Raw genomic sequence first — 14726 nt, 5'->3', positions numbered from 1 at the left:
GGTAATTAAATTTAACATCCTTGTAGAGAGGAAAATACCAAAGAAACCCACCACATTTAACTTCAGAAAAGGGAACTACACAAAAACAAGGAGGCTAGTTAAAAAGATAGTAAAAGGAACAGTCACAAGTGTGAAATGCCTGCAAACTGCATGGAATTTTTTTTAAAACACCGTAAGAGAGTCAAACTATATGTATACCCCATATTTTAAAAAAACAGAGGACCACAAAAATTGCTACCATGGCTAAACAACAGAGTAAAAGAGGCCATTAGAGATTTTTAAAATATTATTTTTAAAATTGGAAGTCATATCCTACTGAGGAAAATACAAAGGAACATAAACTCTGGCCACTAAAGTGTGAAAGTATAATCAGACAGGCCAAAAAGAATTTGAAGAGCAGCTAGCAAAAGACATAAAAACTAACAGTAAAATTGTTTTTAAGTACATCAGAATCAGGAAGCCTGCCAAACAATCAGTGGGGCCACTGGACAAGCGATGATAAAGGATCACTCAAGGAAGGAAGACAAGGCCATTGCGGAGAAGCTAAATTAATTCTTTACATCGGTCTTCCCTGCAAAGGATGTGAGGGAGATTCCCACACCTGAGCCTTTCTTTTTAGGTGACAAATCTGAGGAACTGTCCCAGACTAAGGTGTCAATAGAGGAAGTTTTGAAACAAATTGATACATTAAACAGTAATAAGTCAACACAGCCAGATGGGATTCACTCAAGAGTTCTAAAGGAATTTAGATATGAAATCACAGAACTACTAACTGTGGTATTTAACCTATTATTTAAATTGGCCTCTGTACCAGATGACGGTCGGACAGTTAATGTAATGCCGATTTTTTAAAAAGGCTCCGGAGGCAATCCTGACAATTACAGGCTGGTAAGCCTAACTTCAGTACCAGGCAAACTGGTTGAAACTATAATTAAGAACAGAATTGTCACACACGTAGGTGAACACAATATGATGGAGAAGAGTCAACATGGCTTTTATAAAAGGAACTCATGCCTTGCCAATCTATTTGAATTCTTTGAGGAGGTCAACAAACATGTGGACAAGCGTGATCCAGTAGATATAGCGTACTTGGACCTTTAGAAAGGTTTTGACAATGTCCCTCACGAAAGGCTCTTAAACAAAGTAAGCAGTCATGGGATAAGAAGGAAGGTCTTCTCATGGATCAGTAACTGGCTACAAGATACAAAACAAAGGGCAGGAATAAATGATCAGTTTTCACAGTGGAGAGAGGTAAATAGCAGGGTCCCCCAAGGATCTGCAGTGGGACCAGTGCTGTTCAACATATTCATAAATGATCTGGAAAAAAAGGGTAAACAATGAGGTCACAAAGTTTGCAGATAATATAAAATTACTCAAGATAGTTTAGTCCAAAGCAGAATGCAAAGAGTTACAAGGGGATCTCACAAAACTGAGTGACTGGGCACCAAAATGACAGATGAAATTCACTGCTGATAAATGCAAAGTAATGTGCATTGGAAAACATAATCCAAGCTATACAGAAAAAATGATGGGGTTTAAACTAGATGTTACCCCTCAAGAAAGAGATCTTGGAGTCACTGTGGGTAGTTCTCTGGACTCATCTGCTCAGTGTGCAGCAGCAGTCAAAAAAGCGAACAGCACAGCATGTGAGGCACCATTAGGAAAGTGGCAGAACATTATATAAATCCCTGGTACATCCACACCTTGAATACTGCGTGCAGTTCTGATCACTCCATCTCAAAAAATATATTAGAATTGGAAAAGGTACAGAGATGGGCAACAAAAATGATGAGGGGTATGGAACAGCATCCACGGGAGGATTTAAAAGACTGGCATTGTTCAGCTTAGAAAAGAGAAGACTAATGGGGGATATGATAGAAGTTTATAAAATCATGAATGGTGAGGAGAAACTGAATAAGTGTCATTTACCCATTCATATAACACACAAATTAGGGGGTCACTTAACTAAATTAATAGAGAGCAGGTTTAAACACAAAAGCAAGTTGTTCTTCACACAACGCACAGTCAACCTGTGGGACTCGTTGCCAGGGGATGCTGTGAGGGTCAAAAGTATAACTGGGTTCAAAAAAGAATTAGATAAATTCACAGAGGTCCATTAATGGCTATCAGCCGAGATGGTCAGGGACACAGCCTCATGCTCTAGGTGTCCCTAAACCTCTGACTGCCAGAAGCTGGGACTTCATGACAGGGGATGGATCACTTGATAAACTGACCCAGCAGGGCCATTCCTATGTTCTTTCTTTTTTTTAATTGTTATATAAATTTGCTTTTAAAAATTTAACATTCTAAAAAGTGAGGGCCAAATGCTATTGGCAGGGTCATATCAATTAATTCCTGTTAAGCAGAAATTCCCACTGGCTTCAATGAGGAGTTCTGCTTACAATTCAATGGCCTGATGTGGCCCCCAGACTATTGAGATTCGTGTGTTTTCTACTGTGACCTGTAAACAAACGGTTTGGGCAACACAATGACTCCCTAACCTATCTGCAGTTCAGTTTGGATTACTTTATTAAAAATAACCTCAATCTCCAGAGCATGATGGTTTTGATTTAGACTGCGGTCATTCACTGCTTCTGCAAGAGTAAAGGTCCTACATCTTGAAATGAGCATCAGTAACGATAATAAAACAAGGGCACACAATTCTCTTCCTCTGCTCCAGTGCACAGGATCTGCACAGGCAAGACCGCTTTCTCCCAAGTATTTAAGAGCTTCAAAGAACAAAAAAAAGTAGCCAACGTTCCAGATTGTGCTGATTCTAAAGGAATGGGATCTAATTGCATTAGTGGTGTCTGCAAAATGTACTTTTTACATTCTAAAAACAGACCTATCACAGCACTAGATTTCCTGTGTCACGCACAGATAGCATTTTCACACCCTTCTGTTAGTTACACACTGTAAACCTAGTGATAAAGGGGTGGGTATCCAATGTGAACACACACATCGGAATCCAGAGTAGGCACATAGACATGTCTGAAGAAAGGGCATCAAGGCCAGATCCAACTCTTACTGAATCTCATTTCCAGATTGCCCTCAATGGGAGCAAAATCCAGCCCCAAGTGGGTGGGTCCCAACACAAATTGGCAGTATGAAAATGATAAAAAGACAGTTAAGATCTGTGCTGTTTCTTTGTGGTTTTAATTCTACATTGTTTGGAAAGCTTTTCCATAAAAAGGTAACCTGTACGTTTCTGCAGATGTAGCCTTCTCTAACGTAAATACACATCTGCTACAATTAAAATGTGATTTCATGCTCAGGCACCGTAATCTTCAGGGGGAAAGAACTGCATTAGTTCTCTGCATAAAATACAGTCGTTTCTTACAAAAAAATTGGTACAGAGCTAAACAGGATTTCTGCTTGCAAAATAAATAAATAAATAAAAAGCTCTTCCCAAGAAAAAGGAACATTAACAAGATATTTAACAAAAGAAAAACAGCATTTATGCATGAGCTAATGAACCTCAAGAAACTTCAGACTATGTGAAAGTTAAGAATTTTCTTTGGTCAGGACTTTCCATCTTGGAATTTCTTTCGTTCTTCTATTCTCACCCTGTATTTTTACACAGAAAAAGGATAAGTAACTTCCATTATTTAGGGTGGGCTATTTGGTTCCCTCCGCCAGGTTTTCTTTGCACTAAAACAGCTATCACAAAGGAGTATGTGCTTTCTTCCCCTCATAAAGCCTAAACTGGCTGGAAGAAGTTAAAAAAAGGGTCACTGCAGCTTTAAGAAAGGCAGCAGTAATTGCCTAGATCCCCAGTCAGTCAGATAAACAGCTAGTCAGACTGGCGCCAGCAATATGCAAACTGCATATTATCACCACTTCTTCACCTAAATAGCAGAGGGGGACCCTCCTTAGGAAAAAAAGGGCTTTTTAAGCACAACTTGAAACTGATCTCAATTCAAAGGGGATAATGCCGGGCCAAATAAAAGAAAAGTTTTTGTCTGTTTAATTCCTGTATTCTTTGCTTCAGCAAACCTATGTTTTTCTAGGCTGCCTTCTAAAGTCACTTAAAAGTTGTGTCTCCTTCGGTGTGATTTAGCTTATAGTCACAAAATTACTATTATGACAGCAAAATAACAAATGGGGAAGCAAAGAGACTGGGGTTTATTCCTAGTTCACGGAGGCTTCTGGGAGGAGGAGCTTTTAAAACATCAGTTGTATTAGTGATTAAAGTATTTCTTAAAATGTCCATCCACAGACATGAAACAGTCTATGATCTGTTGGGTCAAAGGCAGGCTCCTTTTAAAGATAGCTCCAAAGCACGGATCTCAGCAAATGCAGCTCTCTGGAAGTTTTCCTGCTGTCTCGAAATGGGGAGAAGGGGGGGGGGAGGAAGTGCCACTCTTTCAGATGTCCTTTTAAAAGCATGTTTGGAGAAAGAGCCCAAGGAAAAGTCCAGTTTGTCTCCCTCAATGACAGAAATTACACAGAGCCTTATCAAGCCACGCATCAATGAGTGCCAGCTATGCGCATAACGCAACCAGAGCCCGGCCGCCTTCTGAAAGAGGGGCTGCGGGCTCCCTTTGGGGAGGGCGAGCTCAAAAAGGGGTGATTGTAAGGGGGGTACGAGACTTTCTCCAGCTTTGGGAGCCTCCTCCCCCATTGTTTATAAACCCCTCATCCTCACACAGGCCATCTCCACTGTTGGGGGTTAATTCATTCCGGGGATCTGAGTAGATTAAACCTACAAACTCACCATGGGCTTTGCCTCGTGTAGAGTCTATTGCCCCACCTGGCCGCTCCCGCTCCCTCCCTGCCTACACACACACACACACATATGCCCCTGGGACAGTTGTGGCCCCTGGCGGACAAAAACAACAGATCCCAGCAAGTAGGCAGACCAGCACCAGGAGAGCTGATGAAATGGGTCTCAGCCCGGCTCTCACCAAGATACCAGGGCGACAGAGTTTGCCATTTCTGCCCCATGCCACCCGAACTCCCTCGTCTGTTGTGTCATGGGGCTGGTGCAGACCAGCAGAGTGCAGGGGGGCTGGGGCTGAGACCTACTACTGGTGCCCTGGGCGGCTTCTGTTCGACTCCGAATTGGAGCAGCCGCAATTTAGAGCACCCTTCTTCCTCCCTCCGCACTAGTGCCTCCTACTGGCCCTTGCCCAGTGGGACAGAAACGCCCCTGCCAGGCTAAGAGGGAGACAGAGGCTGCAGGGGGGAGAGGAGTGTCTATGCTGGGTTGCCTGAAAATGCACACGCAGCTCCAGTGCACTGAGCCATTCTCAAACTCCTTGAATGGGTGGAAAAATACGATTCATAACATCGACCGGCTGGCTGCGTATTAAGAGTGTTTCCTTGACTCCATTTGGAAACAATGGTGCAATTCATGGACTACACCAAATCGGTGAAAATCAGGAGGAAGTTCAGGCTTGACAGATGGACATAGGTACAATGTATGATGCACACGGGAAAAGGTCCTGTACCTTCCTAAAATCCAGTCCCGCAAGGCTCGGGATAAACTGCTACACACAAAGTGTCAAGGCATTTAACTGCAAGAGGCGTGGAGATCCCACACAAACGGTTCACCATTATCCCATTGAGAATTATCAAGAGCTAAATTTCAACACGGGCTTCTGAAACACATGTGATGGGCTACTGATCCAAGCAAAGAGCATAAAATCTTAAACCTAAATCAGGGTACAAATAGTCTTAATTAAAACAGAAAATAATGGTCCAGGTGTTGCAAGAACTAAAATATTCCTTCCCACTGGCCCCACTTTAGTTTTGGTTGGTTGTCTGAAACACCTAACCCACCGATCCTACCATCTTTCACTCTAGTGAAAAAAAGCTCTGGGGATGAATAGTTCCTGATGGCTGCCTACACAGCAAACGACAATCTAATCATGAAATAGGAGCAAAAAGGCGATGTTGCCAATTTTCTTGGCTTTAGGGCTTTTGGCTTGTGTAGGCCTTTATGCATCTTTGCATATGCCCCTTAACTCTCATGCCTGGATATTGTGAGATCCTGAATGCACCAGGGATAGGCACTTTGGGTAGAGGTCTTCTTAAAGGGTATCAGGTTCAAGTGCAAGTTATTGCGGTTAATCAGATGCAGATCTGACAGGTTTTGCTCATGATGGAGACAAAAAATCCTGCAAAGAATTTTACTGGGGGGGCGGGGAAGAGGACAGACAAAAATAAAAACGGACCCAGCCCTGCAAACCTAGCAAGCCCGCCAGGTGCACCTGGGTTGCCCAACCAACTGCATTCAAAACTTAAATCGTACGCGGCGACTAAACCAAGCGGGGACTCTAGAGGAGGGCTTCCCAACACCTGGCTTAGAAGTCCGGCTAATTCCCGTGCCACCCCCCCCCCCCACCCAGCTCGACGGGGCGCGACCTCTGCTCTCAAGGCTGGGGCGGGGGAAGGACTCTCGAGGCTGGGGGTGAAATCACCCCGCTCCAGCGCCCCGTCTCCCCTACGCGGGATGTCTCTGAGCACCCCCCCCCGGACCCCCGCGGGGCCGCTCCGTACCTGGCCCACAGAGCCTGCTGAAGTGGTAGGGGTTGCAGCAGACCGTGGGGCTGTCGGCCCGCCCGAAGCTCTGGCATTCGCACAGCGGCTTCAGCTCCGCCGGGTGCTGCAGGTCCGGCCAGCGGAACAGCTTGCCCAGGAGCAGCTGCGGGGGCGCCGCCTGGCCCCCGAGGCGCAGCTCGGTGCGGGCGACCAGGACGCAGCCGCCGGGCATCCCCCCGCGGGACTCCACCGCCTCCACCAGGCTGTCCAGCGACCGCTCCTTCAGCCGCTTCAGCAGCGAGTAGGTGACGGACTTGAGCTCCTGCTCCAGCAGCAGGAGCCGGGACCTGGCCTCCCGGCTGCGCGGCTCCGGCCGGCTGAAGTCGCGGGACCGCCGCTCCCGGCCGCGGGGGGAGGCGCCCGCGGGCCCGGGGCTGCCCGGCTCCCGCTCCTTGAAGAGGCAGCAAGTCACGGTTTTGCCCTCGCGCTCCGGCGCCCGCCACGGGCTCTCCTCCTCCCCGTCCTCCGCCGGCCGCTGCCGCCGCCCGGGGCAGCCCCGGGGCCCGTCCCGCTCCGCCGCGGGGCCCCCCCTGCCCGCCTGGCCCGGCTCCCGGGCGCGCAGCTCCGCGGGGTCCCTCGCCAGGGTGCGGGTTACCGGGCGGATTTCCGAGGAGGGGTTTTTCTCCGGGGTTTTGCTGCGGCTGGGGCCACCCCCGTGGTCGTGGCTGTGCCTGGAGCTCCCATCTCCCCCTTCCCTGTCCGGGACGACACGGCTTCTCCAAAGTCGCCGCACAAGCCCTGCGCGTTTGGACCTGAACATACGACAGCTCGGAGCTGGTAATTTCGGGGGGTTTTTTTTTCCGGGGGGGGAGGGGGATGATTTTATTTGATGCCCGCTCCTTCCCCGGCGCAAGCCCCGCGATCGCCACCCCGCCTGAAGCGGCGGCCCCTCGCACCGCCGTGCAAAAGCCTTGCACAGCTAATCGCCGGGAGACTGCGACGGGGCTGAAACATGAGGGAGACGGCGGGGAGGGGAGGAAGCCAGGGCCGAGGACGCGCCGCGGGGGGCTACATCGACACACACTGGGGGGCGTGGGGCGGGGGGGTCGCCTGCAAACGCTCCTTGGCAGCGGCGGGCCCGGGAGGCGCTCAGGAGATGCCCTGCATTTACTAGCAATTTGCAGCCAAAGACAAAGCAGCCAGAGGGGTCAAAGGCAAACGCGGCTGCTGCTGCTGCTGCTGCTCAAACAAAAATCCCTTCCTTGAAAACTAGCCCCATCGACTGTCTTTCTTTGCCATGAAAACAGTAACAGGGGAGGTGGCAAATCCGGAACGGCTGCTCTGGATCAGTACACTTGCACCGGGTCCTAGACTTGGAGACACTTGGGAGTTATTTCCCTTTAAAAAAAACAAAACAAAACAACAACAAAAGAAAAAAAAACAACCCACACACGTTTCAGCACATGAATGGAAATTGTAAATATCCCGGAGAGAGCGGCTGGAAATCCTTAATTAAGGAAAACACCAACAAAAAACACCAATCCACTATCCTGCACGTTGGAACGCCTGGAATATGGTCCTGGAGCAGCCCCCACCCCAAAAAGTGACTTCTGCTTGCTCTGTTGCGATGGGATCTGTTTAAAGAGCACTGTGCCTTTCTTTCTTTCCCCTTCTCCCTCTCTCTCTCTCTCGCTCTCTCTTTCTCTCTCTCTTTTTTGTTCTTCTAAAACACACACAGGGCCCCCTAGGAGAGAACTGGAGTCATTGGCTGCCTCCCATCATGTGCCAGTCTAGACACTTTGGCGGCTCTCTGCTGCACTGATTGTTGCGCAAACAAGGTTTCAAGTTTCTTAACTCTTAAAGGAAAACACATCCCTTGCAAAGGCGCAGACACGGGGGAAAGGTTGGGGGGGGGGGGGGCATGGTCTTTCCCCGGCCGCGTGACAGCCAGCCCCTGCACACACCCAGTCACCGTTTGCTAAAAGATGGACCCCGAGCACAAATGGAAGGGGAAATTTGGGGATCAAAACCCAAAGTGCTTGCCGGTCCAGGGGAAACTCTCCAGCTGAACTCCGGTGCCGGGAGTAACGTGGGGTGCGTGGCGCATCTGGTCTTGTTTCAGCTGGTAAATGCGAAGTCATTGATAGCATCCACCACCCTTCATTTTTTAATTGTATGAAAAGCAGTGTCTTGCCCATGCCGTCCTTAATCGCCGGCGGCTGTAGAGGACTTTGATCTTGCTTGGCAGAGGCAGAAGGGTAATGCCTGGGCATGGACCAGCAGCGAATCCCCCCGAATTCACCATCACTGCAGGGGGAACGAAAAGACGTGGCTGGCGACCCAGGAAGTGAGCCCTCTCCTTGCAGCACCGCTAAGCCACCTTTGAGCTGAAACAAAAAGTACCTCTTGTTACAGTGTTTTCTGTTCCTGCCCTAATACAAGCGTATTTCCAAGAAGTGCTTCCCAGAGACGCCTTGGGACGCCCTGGAGTTCTGAGGCTGCTCTTTATTGATGTTATAAACAGTAACTCACACACAACCTTCGGGTCTTTTGTTTAGGTTTTATTTATTAATTATTGGTCGTCTATGGTTATTGAAGGAGCAGTTCCAAGATGCAGTGCAGGATCAATTGATCTGCAATTCATCACCAAGCTTTAATCTGTCCATTTCACTTTGACCCAGTCATGTAACATTTCACTTAAAATAACTTCCTATTTAACAGGTTTCAGAGTAGCAGCCCTGTTAGTCTGTATCCACAAAAAGAAAAGGAGGACTTGGGGCACCTTAGAGACTAACCAATTTATTTGAGCATAAGCTTTTGTGAGCTACAGCTCACTTCATCAGATGCATGCAGTGGGGAGATTTATATACACAGAGAACATGAAACAATGGGTGTTACCATCCACACTGTAAGGAGAGTGACCAGGTAAGGTGAGCTATTACCAGCAGGAGGGGGGGGACCTTTTGTAGTGATAATCAAGGTGGGCCATTTCCAGCAGTTGACAAGAACGTCTGAGGAACAGTGGGGTGGGGGTGGGGGGTTAAACATGGGGAAATAGTTTTACTTTGTGTAATGACCCATCCACTCCCAGTCTTTATTCAAGCCTAAGCTAATTGTATCCAGTTTGCAAATTAATTCCAATTCAGCAGTCTCTCTTTGGAGTCTGTTTTTGAAGTTTTTTTGTTGAAGAATTGCCACTTTTAGGTCTGTAATCAAGTGACCAGAGAGATTGAAGTGTTCTCCAACTGGTTTTTGAATGGTATAATTCTTGATGTCTGATTTGTGTCCATTTATTCTTTTATGTAGCGACTGCCCAGTTTGGCCAATGTACATGGCAGAGGGGCATTGCTGGCACATGATGGCATATATCACATTGGTAGATGTGCAGGTGAACGAGCCTCTGATAGTGTGGCTGATGTGATTAGGCCCTGTGATGGTGTCCCCTGAGTAGATATGTGGACACAGTTGGCAACAGGCTTTGTTGCAAGGATAGGTTCCTGGGTTAGTGCTTTTGTTGTGTGGTTGCTGGTGAGTATTTGCTTCAGGTTGGGGGGCTGTCTGTAAGCAAGGACTGGCCTGTCTCCCAAGATCTGTGAGAGTGATGGGTCGTCCTTCGGGATAGGTTGTAGATCCTTGATGATGCGCTGGAGAGGTTTTAGCTGCAGGCTGAAGGTGATGGCTAGTGGCAGTCTGTTATTTTGTTTGTTGGGCCTGCCCTGTAGTAGGTGACTTCTGGGTACTCTTCTGGGTCTGTCAATCTGTCACCTGCACATCTACCAATGTGATATATGCCATCATGTGCCAGCAATGCCCCTCTGCCATGTACATTGGTCAGACTGGACAGTCTCTATGTAAAAGAATAAATGGACACAAATCAGATGCCAAGAATTATAACATTCAAAAACCAGTCGGAGAACACTTCCATCTCTTTGGTCACTCGATTACAGACCTAAAAGTGGCAATTCTTCAACAAAAAACACTTCAGAAACAGACTCCAAGGAGAGACTGCTGAATTGGAATTAATTTGCAAATTGGATACAATTAACTTAGGCTTGAATAGAGACTGGGAGTGGATGGGTCATTACACAAAGTAAAACTATTTCCCAATGTTTATTCCCCCCCCCCCTCAGACTTTCTTGTCAACAGCTGGAAATGGCCCACCTTGATTATCACTACAAAAGGTCCCGTCCCCCCCTGCTGGTAATAGCTCCCCTTACCTGATCACTCTCCTTACAGTGTGGATGGTAACACCCATTGTTTCATGTTCTCTGTGGATATAAAATCTCCCCACTGTATTTTCCACTGAATACATCCGATGAAGAGAGCTGTAGCTCACGAAAGCTTATGCTCAAATAAATTGGTTAGTCTCTAAGGTGCCACAAGTCCTCCTGTTCTTTCTATTTAACATTAATTTACACCCTCACCACGAGGGTGGCGGGTTGTTTTTTTTTTGTTTGTTTGTTTGTTTTCCCCCAATTGGCCTTTTTGTTTTCTGGTTCCGGATGCTGCTGAGCGCTGCGCCGTTTGACAGGTGCACTGGGAAAAGCCGGTCAGAAAAGCCTGGCTAAGCTAGGACTGTTCCAGCTGGCCGTTCAGCACATGAAGAGTTAATGTCGTTTCCTCCGCTGGAGTCAGGGAGACTGGGACACACCTCCTGGATGTATTAACTTGTTCAGGGTGGCAAAAGTTCAGGCTTGTAAAGTCTCGATTGGCTCTCAGCAGAAATGTGCCTCGCCCCTTCAATGCGGATTGGTTGGGCTAGTGACCTGGAGCAACCTACTTTAGATCACCGATTGTCACTGAATGAAAGAAATTCCGTTATCGTCATTGGTCCTCCGCGGTGTTTATGCATCATTCACGTTATGTTGGTTCGTGCAGTCTGGTATAATGCCTAGGCGCTTGCAATAAAAAAAGAAGCAATCCGTGATTTCACAAGACACCAGCACGAGCCTTTGCGTTCGGTTTTGTTCCTGTTTATAATCTGCTCCAGAGTAGATTTGATTTCTTACTTGCTGGCTTGCTCTCACACCCTGTAGCTCTCAGCATTACTCTAGCTTTAGTTCTCGGCAGTTTGACTGCCTCACTCCGGAGTAAGTCTCACTCCGGAATTTCGGAGGCTTTAGATTTTGCATGTAAAAGGGCTGTGAACAGTGTCTCTCATTTAATGAGAATGCCCAGACCCCACGTGCCGGAAGCACCAAATAAAATGACCATGAATATTGGGCTAGAAACTACTAGTGAGAGATTAATTATTAGATGGCAGCGAATTTAATTATTCAGATGACACCCTATGTTATGAGCACTTCAGCCGGCTGTATGTACGTCTCTCTGTCACAGATCCCAACAATGCAGCTGTCTTACAAGGTCAGTCCACTAGAGGGCGGCTCTGGCAGCTCAAAGCCTCAATGTTTTTGTTAAACACTTAAAACAACGTTTTCTGGGGCAGAGAAATGGATTTATTCCGCCCATTAATAGGTTAGAGTTTGTTAAAAGTAGCAGCAGCTTTCTCCTGCTCGGAACATAATCTTTGGCGTGCAACTGAGTGGCTAACAAACGTGTTCCCCTGAACTACTTATCTGCGGATTAAAAAAGTGTATTAAAAACTAGATGGGCTTATTATAGTTAAAATACTGACTTATAATTTGTATGACCTTTCCAATCACATTGAATGTCTCTTTTAAGTGGCAGCCGCCACCTTGGGGAGATTTCTGAGTGATACTGCAAACCGGCCGCTTATTAAATGTTACCTTTATTGTACAACATTTTGGATGTTTACCTTGTCAGGAAGGGACATGTATAAAAATGTGTAAATAGCAAGGGAGAGGTTGCTCCTGTGAGATAACTTTGCTCTGGTAGTGAACCCCTGCTTGACTGATGTTCGCAATGCAACTCTCTCCTACCAGTGTTATAAAGGGCGCAGACGTGGTGAAAGGTCGCTCTTGAGTAGCAGGAGACCCTTCCAAACTCCCTGCCAAGTATTTTTTATTGTGCTACAGGTAGTAAAAGAGTTCTCCACACGCCATCATTTCTCTGGGCTTTTAGCTGCTCAATTCCCCTTTCTCTCTTCATTCTCAGCCATCAAAACAAGGTAGTTTTGCAGCTAAGGATGGAGGTTTTTCACAGACACAAATGCTTAATGAAATAATTGTTTGGGAATTCAGAGCTATACATCAGAGACAAATATAACCAACAACTATAACAGACCCTTTAACGCTGGTCCTAGAACCAGTTGAAAATTTTTGATAACGCACACAAACCATACATACTCATAATTTACCCCCATGCCACCTACCCCTCCCGTTCCCAACCAGTGATTGAACTGCTCAGGACATGTCAATGAAAATGAAATTTCAATAAAAAAAATCATAAAATTAAAATGTTCATGCTTTCTTCCCTCTCCTCTGCAGCATCGCAGTCTTATTTATACAGTTCTCTGCAAGGACCCCTAGGCCTGGTCTAAACACAGAGTTGCACGACTTCAACTAAAGCTGTGACTCTAAACTGATTTTGTTAAATCAGCACAATTTTGTGTGGATACTTAAACTGATTTAAACCTGGCCAATAGCAGTTTAGCTTTCCCCTGTACATTCCAACGTAACCACTTTTAAACTAGTCTAAGTGTGTCCGCACAGGGGTTTGCACTGGTTTAGCTACATTTGTGGATAGACAAGGCCCTTGACTTTGGAATTCTCTTCCGCTCCATTCCAAATCAGCCCAAATGTGGTGACCTGCAGGACAAGCTGTGCAACTCTTTCTTCTTCTTCCTCTTCTTCTTTTCTTTTAAAATCAGGCTGTGGAGTGGTGTTTCCTTTGGGAACTGAAGATAATGGGGAGTTTGGGTTTGGTGATGTGACTTTGCTGCCTGGCTGGTATGTGCTGGGTGGGACTTGGGGCTGTTTTGGTTTTATATGGTTCTGACCTGTACGTTGCATTGAGGGCAGCGTGCCTAGAGCTTGGGCTAGGCATCTTTTTCTGATCTTAAATCAAAATAAATCAATAACACTTATTAAGGGCCTGTCTACAATGGGGACGTGTGTCCTGCTGTAGCTACACCGAGGCAAACCTCCCGTGCAGCTGTAATAGCCGGCTGGCAGCAGGGCAGTGGTCCTATACTGGGCGTTTGCATTATAGCTCCATCAGTACAGACATCCCCATTATTTACAGGCCCTTAGAGTCATAGGGCACCATGCCACCCTGGCATCAGCTGGCACTACTCCACGTAATTTCAGTTGCTCCTGTTTACCCCAGACTTCAGTCTGGCTCCAACTGATGAACCTTCCTAGGTAATTTCCATGACAAAAAATAAAATGCTACCCTCTGATTGTCATTATTTATTATTTGTCTGACCATAGCTCCTAGTCACCCCAGTCATGAAGCAGGACCCCAGTGTGCTAGGGGCTGTACACACAGAGAATAAAAAGACAGTCCCTGCCCCTAAAGAGCTTACCTGACACATCTCTGGCTGCTTTCTGACACCCAAGGCTCCAAAGGGTGGATTCCTCGGCTCGTATTTTTTCAGTTTCCCAGTTTATGCTTCCATGGCTTGAGAAGACAAACTAAAAAGGGGTAGAAAGGTGAATTCACCATTTCAAGTGGAAATGCTTGATGATCCCTATTAGCAGCTAGCTGTGTGACTGTATTATATATTGTGTGTGGAGGAAGACAGAAGTTGCCATTGATAACTCACTGCACTTAGCCCTGTAATAAATCCACTTTGTTTCTGTTGGTCACTCCAGCACCGTATTCGAACTACACGGCTGCCTCATATAATGAATACGAGGCCAGAGCATCATAGAATCATAGAATATCAGGGTTGGAAGGGACCTCAGGAGGTCATCTAGTCCAACCCCCTGCTCAAAGCAGGACCGATCCGCAATTAAATCATCCCAGCCAGGGCTTTGTCAAGCCTGACCTTAAAGACTTCTAAGGAAGGAGATTCCACCACCTCCCTAGGTAACGCATTCCAGTGTTTCACCACCCTCCTAGTGAAAAAGTTTTTCCTAATATCCAAAATATTCCATGTGTGTGTGTGCGCATGTACCAGGAGTCTCTCTGCAAGTGGGGAGCACTCACCTCTCTCCACCTCCATAGGGTTTTCAGGGCTTTAGGGGGCAGAGCAGGGGATTAGCTATTCTCTGCAGTACTGTCTCCAGCAGACCCACTAGATTTCTACGCAGAAATCTGGTTGGGAGTGAATACAGGGAATCTCATTTGAATGTTACTCACAAGGCATGGAAATT

At 46.7% G+C, this 14726-nt stretch overlaps 1 protein-coding gene across 1 annotated transcript in view; it reads right to left on the bottom strand.

Annotated features, from left to right (window-relative positions):
- SMAD6 (SMAD family member 6) overlaps positions 1-8343 on the bottom strand; it is a 75788-nt gene extending 67445 nt beyond the window's left edge. Inside the window, exon 1 of the mRNA XM_037911517.2 lies at positions 6505-8343. Coding sequence (XP_037767445.1) covers positions 6505-7306 — 802 coding nt within the window. The 5' untranslated portion in view covers positions 7307-8343. The remainder of the gene's footprint in view (positions 1-6504) is intronic.
- Between the last annotated feature and the right edge of the window lie 6383 nt (positions 8344-14726).

The sequence above is a fragment of the Chelonia mydas genome, chromosome 10, assembly GCF_015237465.2.
Source record: "Chelonia mydas isolate rCheMyd1 chromosome 10, rCheMyd1.pri.v2, whole genome shotgun sequence".
In the NCBI taxonomy this organism is placed as follows: Eukaryota; Metazoa; Chordata; order Testudines; family Cheloniidae; genus Chelonia; species Chelonia mydas.
This window is presented reverse-complemented; position numbering and strand designations above follow the sequence as displayed.